Source organism: Lissotriton vulgaris, chromosome 5 (assembly GCF_964263255.1).
Source record: "Lissotriton vulgaris chromosome 5, aLisVul1.2, whole genome shotgun sequence".
In the NCBI taxonomy this organism is placed as follows: Eukaryota; Metazoa; Chordata; class Amphibia; order Caudata; family Salamandridae; genus Lissotriton; species Lissotriton vulgaris.
In genome coordinates, this window is record NC_141693.1 from 1,992,126,477 (window position 1) to 1,992,144,909 (window position 18,433).

Genomic DNA, 18,433 nt, shown 5'->3' on the forward strand with positions numbered 1-18,433 from the left:
TTGTTGATTGTGGGGGTATGCTTCTGCTCTTTGGTGGTGGTTGATTGTGTAGGGACATGTCTGCTCTTTGGGGGATGTTTGTCAGGGTACGCTTATGCTCTTAGGGGGTTGTTGTCTGTGGAGGTACGCTTCTGCTCTTTGGGGGTTGTTGATTGTGGAGGTACGCTTCTGCTCTTAGGGGGTTTATTTATTCAAAGTTTTATATAGCGCGAACAAGATCCTTACAGATATCAGAGCGCTTCACAATGGCAGGGTAGGGGCAGTAGGAAAGAACAGTGGTAATGGGAGCAATGTAGTAGTCACTAGCATGAAAGGATAATAATAAAACAAAATACATAAAACATATCAATATACAGTCAGGTGAACAGGTAATAAAACGGCACAAGTCATGGATCCCATTACATAGGTGTTCAGGTACACCTTGGGTGTGTGGCAGGCTTATAACAGTGTTTTAGTATAGAGAGCGCACTGAGTGAGGGCATCGGGAGGGTGAATCCGTGACCCAATGTGTCTCATATATTGGTCGGTAGGACGAAAGAAGCGTAGTAGTGTCACCATCAGGTAGAGGTATAATGCCAAAGGACAAGGTGAGCATTGATACAAGGCAATGTAGAGTCTCTGAACCACTACCTATAAGGTTCAGGAGATCTTGGCCAGAAGGATGGTTTTCACCTCTTTCTTGAAGAGTGCAGCGGAGGAGATACGCCTAGTTTCAGGCGGGAGCGCATTCCAGATCCTGGGTGCCATTCCTGAGAAGGAGCGCTTGTAGGTTTTCTCTTTCCTGAATCTACGGGGTTTCAGGAGTAGATTTTTTGAGCTTCTATTGGACCTCGAACCTCCTGATATGGACAATTTTTGAGCGAGGTAGTTGGGTGCATTGTGTTGCACGGCCGCGTGTGTCATAACTGCTATTTTTAGTTGTATTCTGGCTTCAAACGGCAGCCATTTTAGGGACTTTAAATCTGGGGAAATATGCGAATGTTTTCTTGAGCCAGTAATGAGTCTTGCGGCAGCGTTCAGGGAGGCTCTTAAGGGTGCTGTTGTGGATAGCGGGAGTCCACTGAGGGTCACAATTCCGTAGTCGATTCGAGGGATGACTAACGCTTGTACAGCAGTTCGGAAGTCTTCAGTCGGAAGGAAGGGTTTGATTTTCCTCAGTGTGTTTATTTGGAAATTAGCTGCTTTTGTGGCTTTGCTGATGTGTTGCTGCATGTTGTCTGTGGAGGTATGCTTCTGCTCTTTGGGGTTGTTTTTGGAGGTACGCTTCTGCTCTTTGTGGGTTGTTTATTGCTGCTTGTGGCTTTGTTACCCATGTCCTTTTAGGTGATGATACTTGTAGCATTTTCTCATTTCTTTTGTGCATCGATCATTTTCTCATGCACTCACATATACACTCTTAATGGTTTTTATTCTCACTTGCTCATTTTTTTGTTCCTCTTCGTCTTCTGCCTTATTATTTTTCTCCACTGGTTTTTTTCGGTAGTGAGTGATCTAAGGGACTCCACCTGCTCTGGTGTTTTCATATATTTCACTAGATATAGTGATTAAACTCTTGCTATTTTTGTTTTCCTACAGGGAGGTCTGATCAACTTTGAGAAGAGACGGAAGGTGAGTTGCACGATTGTCCCAACTGAAGTCTTCCTGATAAGTTGGTTTGTGGCTTTGAAGACACCAATGGGGCTCAGGAAGGGAGCTAGCTTTTCTATGGCCAATTCCATGTCCCTTTCTTAGTATTGAAAGGGGTTTTAATCAAATAGATTAAAACATAGAAGCTTGGAAAGCACTTAGTATAACATTTTTAGTTTGGAAATAATCTTTGAAAACATTAATTTTGGGGAAAAAAATTTGAAACTCAAAGGCTGACTCGGAAGTTGTTTTCATTACTATGGTTGGGCTTCAGAACTTGAACTGGTTAGCACTCACGTTGGAATGGTAAACCTACTCCGTTGTATGAATAGCACGACAACGTAAACACTGCCTAAGTTTGCAAATATATTTTTTTATACATTTTTCTAACTACTAGTTTCTAAGCTGGCTGTAAACTACATAGTCTATTTACAGTTTCAAACTTAAGTTTTCTCACTTATTGATGTCAAACAAAATATTTGAAAATGTCAACTAGATTAAGCCTCCTCAATCTTGAAGGAAACAGTTATTTACATTTAGCAGAAGTTCAACTTTAGGATTTTGGTGTTGGGGAGGGGGATGTTATTCAGGGCATTACTGGGAAGGAGCTTGTAACCTCGACAGGAAGTGACATCATAATGCAAGAAGAGTTGCGCTTTGCAGAATGTGCTCCTTCTCACTATGCTTGTCGCCCCTTCTTGTTCCCATCAGGAGTTTGAGGTCATCGCTCAGATTAAGCTGCTGCAGTCCGCGTGCAACAACTACAGCTTCAAGCAGGAGACCCCGTTCGTGGAGTGGTTCCACAGCGTGGAGCGGCTCAGCGAGGCAGAGAGGTGAGTGCTCTTGGGCAAGTGCAGGCCCTGCGTGCCACCAAGATGCCCTTTGCATTTTCGACCTGTGACATTTAGATTGATGAAGTACGTCCTCTGCCCTGAGACTGCAACATCAAAAACTCAGGATTGCCACTTCCACCCACCCCCACCTATTCTAGTGCGCAGAGAGACTGAGTCGGGGGAAGAGGATGGCAGATGGAGAGCAGATTAGAGAGGGGGATAGAATAGACTGAGGTCAAAAGAGAGAAACTTATTGCACATGGGGTCCTTTGGAAGGTGGGGGCCCTGGTCAATAGCCCATCTTTCCCCATGCAATAAAATGCCTGTGCCCACCACCCATTGGTGCCAAGCAGCAAAGATGGGAGGAAAGATTCAGGGCAGCACCTCTATGGCAAGTTCCCAATTATAACATCACATCTCCTCCAATTCCATTTCTTTGTACTTCCCAGGTTTTCTTGAAAGAAGAATTTGTGCTGTTGCTTTGTGCCTCAGTCACAAATTCCCAGTGTGCCTGTAGTATTTTTTTTTATCAGCTAGTGGTGTTGGCACAGTGGTCACATATTCAATACTCAGTTTCATGACTACACAGTCCCCCATCTTGGTGTGGGCAAGTTTTGGGGCGTTACAGGCATGCCTTGACAGCGAGTATTGTATCTGTGATCCTGTAATTATAAAAAGTGTTGGGGGATAGGTGACCTTGTGCACATGGATACTGCAGACTCTGCTGGAGTAGTCCATCGCAGCCATGAGGTTTTCTGGTCTCACTCTGGATCTAACCTATATCATGAGAGATGCATGTTGTTGCATCAAGTGCCTTTCATGCAATAGCACCGGCAATTGTACGTTTCTTTAAAGCCACAGCAGCTTGTCCTCGTTGAATAGAGCCCCATCAGTCACCCCACAGAAATGTTGGAGTTGGTGCAGCTACAGTTCGGAGGGATCTTTTGCTCAGTGGAATAACCCAAAAACTCTGAAATCTAAGCCCTTAAAGATTCAGCAACTCCTAAAAGAAAACGTACTCCTAGGCGCAGGCAGGTCTGGTAGCAAGAGTCACTGTTGCCAGAGATTTAATACTAGTCTCGGTTTGAGAGCAAGGTCATTGTGACCAAGCAAAGCATTCCTACCTCATACTACACCCAATCACTTGGGGTGGAATCGTCCCCAAAAGGGAATAGAGTTACATCTGAAGCTAAGAAAGGCCAAAATGACTTTAGACGAAGGTCTAGAATCCTCTTCATGGGTTGTCGATCCTAGAAGAACTCTTGAGAAGAATGTAAAGACACCTCAAATGAGGCTTTATTGGCCTAATATTATCTGGACACGGATGAAGAGCTATTATGCTTCTAGAGTAGGAAGCTCGGATAAGGCATTTAGTGGAGATCCGAGGCGACCACGACGGAGGTGAATCATCGGAGATGAAACAACATCCTGAAATCAGGTGATCTTTGCAGGCGGAACAGTGGATTATTGAGTTTGCAATGGAGGAGGAAGAGTTCTCGGTCGAAGCGCGAGCAGCACCCACCTGGCAGGGACTCCTCTCTGCTAAAGCACAGTTCTGTGTAGTAAAACGGCTTTTGAAGCGGAGCCTATCCTAGACTCTACTCGCACACTGTACGTCTTCGATTCGCGATTCACACACTGTACGTCTTGATTCACACACTTTACGTCTTGGATTCGCGATTCACACTGTCTTGGATTCGCGATTCACACACTTTACATCTTGGATTCGCAATTCACACACTGTACGTCTTGGATTCGCGATTCACACACTGTACATTTTGGATTCATGATTCACATGTACATCTTACTGCCATCTACTTGTTGGGTCCAGAAAATCATGTTGAAAGTTAACCTGTTTCGTTTGCCTATCACAGGGAAGTAAGTTTGACTGACAATGTTGACTGGTTGTAGATCAGTCACCCCTTCAGATAAACGTGCTATGTCCCCGCCCACATCCCAGACTCTCACCAAAAGTGATCCCCCATTACATGCCAATCAATGCTTTCATCAGCCAGAGTAACCCCTCCACTCATTGGAGGTCCACAGGGCTTTGAGCTGTTAGTTAAATCTTTTTTTTTTTTAAATAAATGACCAAACATTGCTCGTAACTCATGAAAACAAGAATAATGTAGTGCAGGCTGCCAGACCGTCCTATTCAGAAGGATTATTCACCGACAAGCTCCGAGAATGCATGTCAGACATTACTAGTCAAACGTGGAGGCCTCTAGGTGCAACAACTATCTTGTACGCAAAGCGCTCCTCTGCCGTGTACATGAGAAGCAGCAACTTGTATTTGTGTCTGTACAACAAGGATTTGGAATCAGTCTGGCACTCCAAGACGGGGCCAGGGGTCGCCAAGACTCCTTATGTGGAACACTGTAAGTTAGTTGTCTTATCTATATTAAAGAACTCGCAGGCAAACAGCCCTAAATCTAGAACTGGTGCTTAGGTGTGGGGCTTGTGAAGCCTTTTTTTTGTTCTAATATCTTTATTAGTTTGAGAGAAGAAATATAAACAATTAAAATACCATAATAAGCAATGCTTGTGAAGCCTTGTCCGTGCTATGTGGAAATTCTCAGGGCATGCACTTACTGGTTGACAGCCACATGGGGGAAACTTTCAACGTGCACTTCTCTAACCAACCACAAGATGGCGCAAGTATGCAAAACATTGATGTTGAATTAAAATGTCATTTATAAAGCGCCTCCTACACGTGAAGAATAATTGGAGCAATTTACAATGAGTCGTACTCCACCCTGGAGCCCAAAGTTCGTGGCCAGTGTATAGGTTATCGAAATTAGTCTTGTGCTCTCAAAGAAACCACTCTGGGCCCGATTCACAGAACTAACTTAAGACAAAATCCTAACCGTACTACTTATGGTATTCACAGAAGTTAGGATTTTGTCTTAAGTCTGTTTTAAGACAAAATCCTAACTTCTGTGAATACCAAAAGTAGTACGTTTAGGATTTTGTCTTAAGTTAGTTTTGTGAATCGGGGCCAGAGTGAATCCACTTCCATTTATTTGTGGTACATTAGTGACTTGGGGGTGATCATTAGAGGGGGTTCTGTGAGAAGCAGATGGTTGGTGGATGCATAATTAGTGCTAGGTTGCAAGGATATGGTTTCAAAGAAGAGATTAAGACAGGCATGCGATTTAGAGCAGGCACATACACAAGAGGCACATAGAAGGGGAGGAGAGGGGCGTTCAAAATAAAGAAGGGAGGGAAAGTTGAAAGTTGAAAGTTTGTCAGATTACATTTTTCATGTACGGTTTCAGGGATCTAGCAGGTGGAATTGTTTTGTATTGGCATGCAATCTGTGAATATAAAGGGGGAGAAAAAAACTATTAAATAAATTGCACTTAAAAGGAATGTGGCTTTCAGTAGTTTTTCCAGAGACACTACTTTCAAAGAGAGGACAGGTACGTGCCTCGCCGCAAAAAACAACCCCAGTGCTCGAGCCTTAACGAGCATCCGTCAAGCAGCGCGACATTTAAGCACATTTCAGGTCAGGTAACAAGCATTTGACAACACCATTAAGAAGGCTTTCGTGCACATCACCTCAGCATGGATGCAATAAATGCTGAAACCCAGAACGGACACCCTTGTGTACCAACTACAGCAGTACAGTCTATGCTATGATATATTGGTACAGTTTATGCATGCAAAACATTTTACTCCATACATAAAGGACCTATATAAACATGTGATGTAAACACCTGCCAATTTTTTTATATACACAATAACGCAGTTGATAAACACATTGCAGCAATCCTTATTAATAAACTCAGCGTATCTTTTATCAGAACCAATAATTATCTGGCTCAGAAGGGCCAATCGAAGCTGCTGCTTCTGACACATCTGGAAAAGTCCCCGGCCCCACAGACAACTCCACAGTCCTCAGGATGGTTGTGTCTGAGGTCATCGTGACCCTGCAGCGGCCAATATGACCCTGCAGCAGCCATCTTTCTTGGAGGAAAGCTGGGCACGTAAAGCTGTTATGTGTGCAAGCTTCGAAGCGAAAGTTAGACGTAACTGGCTTCTTGGGTGTCTGAGATGGCGTGTGGAGATGTGTATGAAAGGCTGTCGAAGCATTTAATTTTGAGTGCAGGGCGGTTGTCTTGTGCATTTTGCTAATAAACTCTGTTCTTCTGATTTCAGTTATAACTTCTCGTGTGAGATTGAACCTCTGTCCGAGTCTGCCAGCAACACCCTGAAAGCCAAGAAGAACACGGCCATCATCAAACGCTGGAGCGAGTAAGTCTAGAAGCGGCCTCTTCACTCTGTCCCACAGAAAATCGTAAAGTGGTATGGAGTCTGTGGACCACGCCTGGTACAAAACTGCGGTTTAACCACATGCACGCAAGCGCTGTTACCTTGTTGGTACTTCTTGTCACCAAGGGACACTGGATGTACGATGGTACAACGCGTGCTTTTCCAACGCGTACCGTTACGACGCAGGTTTTACAACGCAAGTCGTTACAACGACTTGCGTTGGGGGATGCTGGATAGTGAATAGTTTAAATTACTATTCCAACTCCAGTCCCCGTGGATAGTAGGGAAGGTGTTGGATAGTAAATTAAACTATTACCTATCCTAGAGTGCCCTCCAGCGAAGTCGTCGTAATGACTTTTGTTATTAAACCTGCATCGTAACGGTACTTCGTTGTAAAAGTTTCGTTGTAAAGGACGTTCCCCATGGACACTATACAGCAATCTTGGCCCTTTGGCAAGTTTGAAAAGGAGAGCCCAGATCTCCACCTTTCCAAGCATCAGTGAAGCATTCAAAATCATGCTCGGCCACAACCCGAAATCACCTTTTAGCACCAGTTTTGACCCCCGGATTGAAGCACAATCCGAAGGGACGAGTATGCATTTTTGTTTTTAAAGATTGCCCTGTTATTTCCTGAAGTTCTTTTAAACTTTGACTTTGGGCTAGAGAAACAAAAAATACTCTTAGCTAAAGAAACCCAGCGTATCTGCTGACCGCGACTCAATTCCTGGGTGAACACTCCTGGTCGCTCTACAGAGTTTAATCGATCAGTTTAATGTGTGTTTCCTGGTCTGTGATGCTGGATACATCTTCAGAAACTGACCTGAGGCCCATGTCCCTACTCCTTTGGAGCTTTAAAGACAGTCTCTCAATGCACAGCAGTGCATGAAAGTGCATCTGCTCTAATTTAAAGGGACTGTTCCTGGCATAGAAAGGTTGACTCATCCCTAATTCTTTTGATGTAAGATTACTCTAGCATTTTTTGCTCTCCCTTGTACCTCAGTTTTTAGGTCTCGCCTTCAGACTGGTTTTATCTGATTGTTGGAGGGCCTCTTATAGACATACCAAAAATGTTTACCGTTTGCCCATTGCTTACCACGGGCTGGGCGTCTTGTCATCCTCATTTACTTGTTTTGTATTCAATGTTGTCCTTTCCTCCTTTTGTTTGTCCCTCAGCAGGAGCGTAGCCTCATTACTGTCCTTTTGATTGGATGACTTGTATTCTTCCACTGCTCGAATTCAGGGAACTACTTTTTTCTTTTTCTCTCAGCATTCCATGAGCGTGTGTGTATGTGTATCTTCTGACCCTCCCTCATGTTCTCCTTTCCACCTCAGTTACCTTCCACCATGTGTGCTCTGTGTTGCTCTTTATCCTCTTCAAGCTCATCTATGGCTTTCTCTGGCTTTTCTTTTTCAAATTATTCCCCCTTCCCACGCACATTCTTACTTTTTGCACATCATCTCTTACTGCCTTTTCATAGCTTTCCTGTCTTTTTTTTCCACTCTTAGATTCCTCAACCCCTTTAGCTACATTTTTGTGCTGCACATTCCCCTACCCTCCTAACTCAGTGTTTGTGGATTCTCTGAGCTTCTCTGTTCTTATTAGAAATTAATTTATGTGCGATCTATATTTTTCTTATCTCCATATTACCAAATTTCCCTCCCATTTGGCACTGCTGTAAATTCCACCCCCTGCCTTTCTGTTCTGCAGAGCTTATCCAGTTTCACTTTTCTAACACACTTCACCTTGCTTCTTTTAGAAACCACAACTTGTAGTTTTTTAAACATTAAGTCATATTTATTTTGCTGTGCGGGGTTGAATGTTGAATTTGACAGTGAGTTTGGTAAACTTGACTTGCATATGTAACATGGTGGTGCTGTCGGCTAATGCGTGTGCTTTCAGTGTGTACACACAATCACTCTGTCAGTCTCTCTCTCATTTTACTAAGGAAACCACCTGGTTGTCAAGAGTTTTTTTTTTTTATGCTGCACCTCTAAATGAATCTTGAATGGGTCATTGTGCAAATTTGCTACCCCCGAGAGATGCATTTAACAAATAATCGTGCTACAGTGGACTTTCAACACTGCAAGCGTGTGATGTCACTATATTTTATAGGAGCATTACGGGAGGTATTGGGTAGATGTGCTAAGCTACGAAAGGGTAGTTTACCTTCCAAAGGGACTCTTCGCGCTTATGTGTACACTTTCCAAAGTCCCACCGGGCCACTCTGGCTGTGCGGCTTCATTAGACACCCTCGGTGAGAAACGATTGCTGAAAATTGTTAGATGACTGGTTCGAAGTAAGTTATGTTTCTACACAGTTAACTGTGTTGCGTTTAACCTTTCTGTATCTTATCTGGTTTTGCAGCAGGCAGGCGCCGAGCTCCGACCCCTGTGCCACGGGTAGCTCTCACTCCAAGTCCTTCGACCAGCTCAAGTGCAGTCCTTACCTGGGCAGCGCGGACACCACGGACTCCGTGAGCGTCACCTCAGCTGGCTCCAGCAGCTCTGACGTGGAGGAAATCAACATTAGCTTCATTCCAGAGTCCCCGGACTGCCAGGAGAAGAAGGTACGCGGGGCGCCAGCGCAGTCGTGGCGGCGGACAAACGAACGCAGCTTTCGTGATGGGGTCAGTGCGCTGCTTTTTGGCCCTTTATTTTCGAATGAATATAGCGTGACGTGACTGGGCAGAAATTGGGTGGTGGCAAAAAACTCTAATCAAATTGGCAAATGTTTCTTGTGTTTCCAAGTTGATGAAAAATGTTACTTATTGTGGAACATCAGGCTCATGATGGAGCCATTATGATAAAAAAAAATAATAGTTTTAGGGTGTGAATCCCCAAAACTTGGGTCTGGACCAGTAATAGTTGTGGAGTTCTGATATTGGATGCTGGTATCTCACCACTCTAATATGAAGAAATTAAAATGCTTTTGGTCAAGTTCCAATGAATCCTTCTGGGTGGTTCCAGAGCCCCAGTGCTGTGATTTTGGAAGCTGCCTGTCCTCTGCCTCTGAGCTGCTTGTAGAACTCTGATTGTGGACACTACAGAGCTGTGGTGTGGTTGATTTGGAATGTTTTTTTTTAGTAGTTCTTGGGTCGCATGACTTGGTGGGTTCTGAAGCTGCGACATGAAATATTCGTTAGTTCTAGATGTTTCATCCTCTCTACTCTCTTGCCAGTTCTGGGAGTCTACGTCACTGTCTTCACTCGACACATCAGGGATCGGCTCGGGTTCCAGCAGCGCCTCTTCGTCGTCTGTGTCGTCCACTCCTGTCTCGGCATCGCGCAGCCACAAGCGGTCTGTGTCCGGCATCTCCAGCTACTCTTCCCTCTCCCTGCCCCTCTACAACCAGCAGATCGGGGACTGTTGCATCATCCGCGTCAGCTTAGACGTTGACAACGGCAACATGTACAAAAGCATACTGGTGAGTGAGACTGCAGTGGCAGAGACATGGGTCTGAGAGGGTTGTGCACCTTAGGTGGGTGGAATGGGGCAGATGCTTTTGAATGAGTCTTACACTGTTGCAGCTGTGATTTGTGAGTGCTGTGCTTCACGGGTTCCAGCATCCTTTCATCTCACCAGACCTGCTTTGTGGTCTCTTCCTCCTCCTCCTCCTCCTATGGTTTAACCTCATTCCTGAATTCCTTCCTTTCCTTTCTCCCTCTGGAAGCAGTTCATACTCTGCTTTGTCTTTTGCACTCTCTTGTTATTTCTTTCTGTCAGTTTATGATTGCTCCTTGGGTTTGACTCCTGGGTCTACGCTAATAATGTTGGGTGCATTCTTTGCAGGTCACGAGTCAAGACAAGACACCGGTTGTTATTCGGAAAGCGATGGCCAAGCACAACCTGGACAGCGACCGGCCTGAGGAGTATGAACTAGTACAGATCCTGTCTGAAGAGAGAGGTGCGTGAAGTGCCTCTACCAGCCCCTCCCTAGATCCACAGCCTCGCTCTGGACTCGGTGCTCACTGCTTTACTTTCTTACTTCCACTTTACCGACCACCATAAGTGGGGCTACTGGTAGTAGGGAGACACTGCCGACCACCTTTAGGCGCCATTAGGGACCATCTAGTTATAGGTGTCATCTCACAATGACCAATCCGGAATCCCTCAATCTGCCACAAGCAGTGGGACAATTAAAAAGACAGTCTACTCACAACTACCTGCTCAAGGGAGACACTCTTCCCCCTGCTCCCTCTCTACGGGACCAGAATCAACACTATGCCCCCTAGATGTAGTGGACCAGCGGCTAAAGCCTTTTTCAAACCCCACCTCTTGTAGGACTTGGGTGTCGAAACGTATCAACCGCAGGCAGTTTTAAGGTGTTAGCATCAGCTGAGTGGACTGAACAGAAGATCCTTCATCTGCCACCAGAAGCTTCAGTACTTAGTCCCAGGGCAGCTAAATACACAGATGGCAATGCTTTAAAATTGCTCCCATCTCTCGAATCTCCCTCCCCCCCCCCCCCCCCCCCCCCACCCACCTTCTAAGCGGTGACGGCAGCACATCGGGCCACCTGTACTAAGGCTTTTTGCGGTTGCCAAGGGTCCAGTTCAAAAAATCAGAGCATTTGCAACCCCAGAATACCCATTTTGCCTGTTCAGAACTCCAATTGAGATTGAGTAAAGCGTTACACATCAAATCGGTATTTGAAAGGGGGCATGTTTTGGGAATCTCCTCCAAAAAGCGATTCAAAATGGGATGTGTTCATGTTTAGTGAATCAAATCTGGTCGCAAAACATGAATATTTTACTGGCTACTGAAAGTTAGTGGGCTACCCCTCTCGAACAAAAAGCAGTCCCCTGGGAACCCCTTCCCAATTCTGAGAAACCCATGTATAAAGAGTAGGCAAAATGTTGAACTATTCTTCTTTTTTTTTTTTTTTTTTTTTTTTTTTTTTTTTTTTAAATGCTGGAATGCATAAAAAAATGTACAGGATACATTTATATATATATATATATATATATGTATTTGTTATAAAAAGTTTGCTTTATTTTTAATAAAAATTGCCAACATGGTGGTCTGCTGACCCCAGCAGGCCACCATCCCTATGGTGGAAGCGAATCCTACAGGGTCACAATTTGGGTCTTACCTCATTAATATTCAAGAGGCAGGTCGAATTGTGAGCAATTATGATTCCATGTTTTTCTTATGACCTATTAGTACATAGGTTGGTTCGCAAAATAATACAATGACCGAAAAATACTGCTCACAAATTGTGCCCAGTCTTTAGCACAATCGGGGCGTAGACCTATTTATAACAGCTGATGGTTTTGAGAGAATGACACTCACTGTTGCAATGTGGCGGGAGGGTGGCATCATTTATCATTACTGAAATGCCCTAATTTGCAAACTCTTTTATTTCAGAATTGAAAATCCCAGACAATGCCAACGTCTTCTATGCCATGAACTCTGGTGCCAACTATGACTTTGTGCTGAAGAAGCGCGGCTTCCCCAAAGTGGCAAAAGTGAAGCACGGCTCCAGCTCCACGCTGCCACGCATGAAGCAGAAAGGACTGAAGATAGCAAAGGGCATTTTCTGAGACCCCAATTTCTGCCAGCTGTGGAGGACTAGCAGGGGCAACATGCCAACAGCTCTACGAAGGGGGCAACTGCAACAGAATCCCTTCCTTGGCCAAGGAAGGCCCCGCTCCCCTGCCACCAGGGCAGTGGGCAGATCTCATGGTGGACCATCCGATAGCACTTAAGGCCTGGTTACCAGTGGCACAAGGTGACTTCTATGCCCTTGGATTGGACAATCGGCGGGAATCCTAACATGCTCCCAATCGGAGGGTCATGTATTGGGTGCTATCAATCACACTAACCGTGAGGACGGACAAGGCGGAAATGTCAACACTTGCTGAGATGTCCCTGGGCCGCCTTTACTTCCTTCTGGAGAGGTGGAGATGCCAGGCCTGACGAGGTCTACGCAGTCGAAACCACTCTCCATGTGGACTCAAGCCTGCACTGCCTCTTAAACTACCAGGAAGTCCTTCTTCACTGTTGCCTGGTTGAAGGTGTCCCAGGCCTTGGACTTTTCATTTGGTTGCCGGGACACTCCCCCATCGTCTCAGTGCCTTTTGGTACCCTTCCAAAGGGCTTTGTTCCAAGACAGGACTATGCCAATTTCTCACTGCCAAACCACCCCTAGCCCAGCCAGAATTACACCGCTGCAACCCATACAGGGTTACTCAAGGTGGCGGCGTACCACCACTGTTGAAGAGGTCTTCATCAGGTTGTTGGCCAGGTGGTGGCAGGCGGGAGATGAAGCCAGTATTATGTCCGAAGACTGGAAGAGAAGTGGTCCGTGTGGGCTGCAGGCGCACCCGTTGCCAAGCTCTCACTGTAATGTTTTGGACACCTAAAGGCCTTGTGTGGCATGTGCGAGGGTAGAGGCGGACATTTGTTTGGGGTGCCACCCCGAATCCCATCCCTGTGATGTGCTGCACTTTCATCACCCTTACCCTCACGCAATCTTACAAGTGGGGGGGAAAAAAACTGGAAAAAGTGTAATGAAATACTATGAAGTTCCCTAAAACTCAGATTTTGGAATCCTGAAACCTTTCACAAGACTTTCCTAGGGGTATCCCCCCTTTTTTTGTACAAATGAAATGCAAGCACTTTTTTTTCTTCCTTTTTTTTTGGGGGGGGGGGGGTTAATTTTGAATATTGATTGGCAAGAATGGTGGGTGCAGCGGGCTTGAGAGGTTCTCCTTTCACCCTCGCCAGCCCCATTGTTCGCCCGCACTACATTTTTTGGTCCAATGCTAGACGGCTCGTAGCCCAGGAGTGGGCAATCGTGCCCAGCTTTCCAAACTACACCAAAGATCCTTAAAAAGACAAATAGGAACTCCTGCATACAAGTGGAAAGATATTGATGGGCCTCGGGGCTGCCCAGATCTGGCGACAGTCCCCAACTACATGCAAAATTCATTTTTGTGAGGTGTTTTTTTGTGTGGAGGGGGTGGACGGACACTTGTGCGTCTTGAATGAAGAGTGGGGTGGCTGTTGTAAATATGCAAAATGTCACACACACCTCCCTTTGAAAACAGAAAGCCTTTGATTTATAATGACAAAAAACAAACTTCTCACCTTTAAGGATGACTGTGAAAAAGAATGCTTTTTACTACAACATTGAACTGGGTTGGAGAAGAAAACGTATGATTTTCGGTTTTTGTACAAACGTTTTTATCTTTTTTTCAATATTTATTAGATGTAAATAGACTCCCTTCGAAAGCCTACATGTACAGTTACCAGGTCACCCCCGCTTCGTCGGTTGAACAACCGAACGCTGTATTCTTTCCTGTTTTTCTTATTTAAAGTGTTGGCCATGCCTGCTGGTGTCTTGTCTGCTTTGCTTGTTTTTTGTGTTTTCAGTTGTACTTGTTTTGTAAGGGGAGCAATATCACTGAAAAAGGACAAAATAACTGAATGAAACCCTAAACTCATTGAATAAAAACAAAAAATCTCCAAATGTTCAACATTGAGAAGAATGTTGTAGTGTAATGTACGGAAGAGGCGGCCTCCGGATTAATGACCGGTTTGGAACTTCTCAAAATAAAAATAAAAAACAAATCAACCAAATTCAATGTGAGCACGACCGGATGCGGTATCGAGCAATCCTCCATTGTGACTCTTTTAACAATCATGTGCCCTCCATACCGTAATGTCTTCTAGGGTCTCTAATTCAAATTCATGAAATCTAATTAGTGTCGAAGTTTAAACGTGCACGTGATAAACCTTCATGCAGTCAAAGTTCTGTCTTTTCAAGCCTCGCCCCCCCAACCTGTTGACATTGAAGTTAGCACTGCGGTCAGTGCGCATGTCGGTATGGCCGTCTTAGGACAGCCAAACCGACATGCGCACTGAGATGTTTCCAACCTGAGCTGCGTTCCTGGTTTGAAGACAGCAGGCACCGGCTCCTCTGCTCTCTGAGAGGGCAAATCAGGGGTGCTCAGGCCAATTACTCCCACGCCCAGCCCTGCCACTCTACCCTGACACCAGCCGCTACTGCTCAAGAAATCAAATTATCCTCTGGAAACAGTTTGTATGAGCCAGCTAGCCCCTTCCCTCTCTCCATGTCAATATGACGGAGCAAACTATTTGAAAGAACCAATAGCCTATTTCTTCAAGCAAGCTTGGTGGACCCCATGCATAAGTTTAAATGTTCAGTGGTCCTTCTCAGTGACCTGTTTTAATGAGGGATAAATATGCATTTTTAAGACCTTCATTCTCCACCAAAAGGATTTGTAAAATAGTTTTAAAATTCTAGACAAAAGCTTTTCAAAAACTAAAAATTGAAATGGGGGATGGCTTTGTGCAACCAAAATACTTTTGTATTCTACTTGTTATTTTCTCTGTCCATACCTCTTCTTCTTAAAAGATGTTGGGACCCTTGCGTATCCCTCGTGATACCGATGTGCCGTCTCTAAATATCAATGAAAACAGGAGCAGGTCTGTTCCTGAATTTCCAAGACACCGCTCGCTCCACTCCAATATTTCAAACCGTCACCCGTATTTTCAATTTGGCAGGCTCGTTTGCTGCTTTCTAGTCTCAAACTTCACAGCACTACCAACTGTTCTTCTCTTATTTCCAATCCTGCCTTCCTTAAGGGAGAGGCTCACTGGGGTAAAAATAAATCATTAAAATAAATGTTTACATCACCCAATGATCCTGCCGCAGCTTGAACAAAGAGGGGTGTGCTCTGCCATCTTTGAACCTTGATTCCATGTATTCTGAAGGTCTGAAGATGATACAACGCCCAGCCCCTGGTGGGGCAGGTTCTCCACCCTCAGTCGTGTGAGTGAGGACAAGTGTGGAGCTTTTGGCCTTAGTCGCTAGTGCACCAGGTGTATCAGTGGTTAGGACACTATTGTGGAAACTCTGTCTGGTAACTCTTGGATTGTTGGGCACTGGACATTGTTTCTCATGGCGTTGGGTTATTTTTGGTTTCTTTGTCCTTTTTCATGGTCTTGCTCCTGGCGAATGGTGTCTGCATCATTGTGACGGCCGCCAGTCTGGTTGGCCTCATCTGAAGAGTGTGATGTGTGTTTTGTGCTCTGTATGTTTGTGTTTTGAGTCCTCTGCTTATAATTTCTACTTCCTTGCCAACAAGAGTTAGGACACAGGGTGCGCCCCTGTGAAAGCATGTTGATTCGCATTTGTGAATCTCAATTCAAACCGGGCTTTTGGCATGAATTTTCCAGTTGCTGCAGCCCTTAGAGATTTGAGGGGGGGTCCTCTACAGCCTAGGAGGGTGAGATGGGCGGTGTCCTTGAGGAATCGCCTGTTGGTGATACTCCGTGAATGGGCAATGTGAGACCCTCCGCAAGTCCTCTCTAGTCCCCTCCCAGCACCCACTCCCTCTCTGGAGGTCTCTCTGCCCCCAGAATGCCACTACGCGAGGGAGGGTTTACGACTTTAGTTACTGACTGATATGTGGCTGCAGCCTTGACCCGTATTTTCTCTGGCAATCGCCCCTCTGGTTCATACTAAACACTACTAAACATTGCAGGGCTCCTATCAGTATTAAATGTGTTTACATGTGAAGCCTTTTTGTAAAGAGAAAATGGAAACACTAAGGCAAAAGCGGCAAGGGTGCTAAGCAGGGACCTCTCCTTACTGGTACCCTGTCCGACTCCGCTGTCCCAGATGACGGTCAGTCTGCAGACTCCAGCTTTCTGAGTTGGTGGTCAGTCTGGACTCCTCAGCTAAGCCGAACTGTGGTCCGTCACAAGTCATCAGCTGCCCCAGACAGCTGTCGGATGCCCGATAAAACAGTCAGTCTGGATTTCTCGTCTGCCTCAGACAGTGGTCAGTCCCAAATCAGCTGGCCGAGATGGCAGTCAGTGTGGACTCTACCATTGTCCCAAAAGGGGGTCAGTCTGGATGACTATGGCTGTTTGTGATGGTGGTCAATCTCGACTCGTCTGCTTCCACTGATGGCATTCAGTCTAGACTCGGCCATCTCAGACAGGGGGCAGTCTAGGCTCGTCGGCCATCCTAGACGGCGGGAAGGGGCAGTCTAGACTCTGCCGTCCCAGACAGAGGCCAGTGTAGACCCGTTGGCCATCCCAGACGGAGGGCGGGGCAGTCTAGACTCTGCCGTCCCAGACAGAGGCCAGTGTAGACCCGTTGGCCATCCCAGACGGAGGGCGGGGCAGTCTAGACTCTGCCGTCCCAGACAGGGGCCAGTGTAGACACGTTGGCCATCCCAGACTGGGGTGGGGGCATTCTTTACTCGGAATGACCTTCCCAGATGGGGGGGGCAATCTGAACTCATTGGCTATCCAAGAAGGGGCGGGGGGCAGTCCGGTCTCATCAGCTGTCCCAGACAGTGGTCTGCCGCAACTCGTCGGCTCTCCCCAACACAGACAATGGTCTGTTGGCTGTGCAGTGTCCGCACTGCTGCAGCTCAGTCGTAGTTTAGTGTGTGCGAAATGACCCGGTGCATGAAAAGAAGGCCCCAAAATTATTTTGCACCAGAATTATTCAACTGCTATTGTAGTCAACACTATGAGGCCTTCTGCAGACTGCCGCTCTGCATTTCACCAGACAGCCTTTGAGTTTTATTGATGAGAATTTTATCATTCCGGCATTTACTTCAAAGAAAATTCAGCTCCTATTGGTGTTTGTTCGTTCTACAGAGAGCCAGTTCTATTTTTTTCCTCTTAAGAACAGTTTTTGTGTGCGTGAAAGCACTTGTTGCTTTGATGGCTGGTGTGTTATCGGAGTGGGTTTGCACTCACACTTGTGCCCTAGTCACAGTTCGGGAGCACACAACTCTGTGTAATGGGCTGTGAGCCTGCACTGTCACATGTATGTACGTTCACTTCGGTGTCCCCTCTGGACATGGCGCAGTAAGGCTGAGTCTGTATTGGAATGCATGTATAGGTGTGCTGTTGCATGGCTGTTAAGGGGTGTGTGTGTGCGTGTGCGAGTACACGTGTGAGAGCAGTGTGCGTGTCCGGAGGGATGTCCGATTTCACGGCCTGGCTCGTACCAGGCAATTGCTGTAAAAAAAGCTGCACATACAATGATCTGTCACTGGTATTGGCAATAAATCCCAACACTTTCAACACTGTTGTGTGCGTTGTTCTTCTGTCACCGTCATTCGTTCTTCAATTTATTGTGATATTGGTAACTATGGATTGCTCACGACTGTTCTGTTCAGGAGCGATGCAGACCGGCTACTCTGCATTGCTCTTCCAGTGCACCTCAGCCCTGAACCACTGCACCCCCTGCTATTCCAGTAATGGGTCACACAACTCTTCCAGTGCACCTCTGCCCTGAACCACTGCACCCCCTGCTATTCCAGTAATGGGTCACACATCTCTTCCAGTTCACCTCACCCCTGAACCACTGCACCCCCTGCCTCTCCAGTAATGGGTCACACATCTCTTCCAGTGCACCTCAACCCTGAACCACTGCACCCCCTGCTATTCCAATAATGGGTCACACAACTCTTCCAGTGCACCTCTGCCCTGAACCACTGCACCCCCTGCTATTCCAGTAATGGGTCACACATCTCTTCCAGTTCACCTCACCCCTGAACCACTGCACCCCCTGCCTCTCCAGTAATGGGTCACACATCTCTTCCAGTGCACCTCAACCCTGAACCACTGCACCCCCTGCTATTCCAGTAATGGGTCACACATCTCTTCCAGTTCACCTCACCCCTGAACCACTGCACCCCCTG

The 18,433-nt window shown here is 46.0% G+C and overlaps 1 protein-coding gene across 8 annotated transcripts in view; it reads left to right on the top strand.

Moving 5' to 3' along the window:
* The window catches only part of RALGDS (ral guanine nucleotide dissociation stimulator), a 436,172-nt gene extending 418,357 nt beyond the window's left edge, over nt 1-17,815 (top strand). For 5 of the 8 annotated variants that reach the window (XM_086924745.1, XM_086924743.1, XM_086924744.1 and 2 more), the window contains exons 12-18: nt 1,576-1,608; nt 2,338-2,459; nt 6,621-6,716; nt 9,100-9,361; nt 9,913-10,158; nt 10,524-10,638; nt 12,102-17,815. In XM_086924745.1, the coding sequence (XP_086780871.1) occupies nt 1,576-1,608; nt 2,338-2,459; nt 6,621-6,716; nt 9,100-9,361; nt 9,913-10,158; nt 10,524-10,638; nt 12,102-12,277 (1,050 nt within the window). In that variant the 3' untranslated portion in view covers nt 12,278-17,815. The remainder of the gene's footprint in view (nt 1-1,575; nt 1,609-2,337; nt 2,460-6,620; nt 6,717-9,099; nt 9,362-9,912; nt 10,159-10,523; nt 10,639-12,101) is intronic. The other 3 variants (XR_015296110.1, XR_015296109.1, XM_086924742.1) reach the window with 3 other exon arrangements.
* Nucleotides 17,816-18,433: the final 618 nt, after the last annotated feature.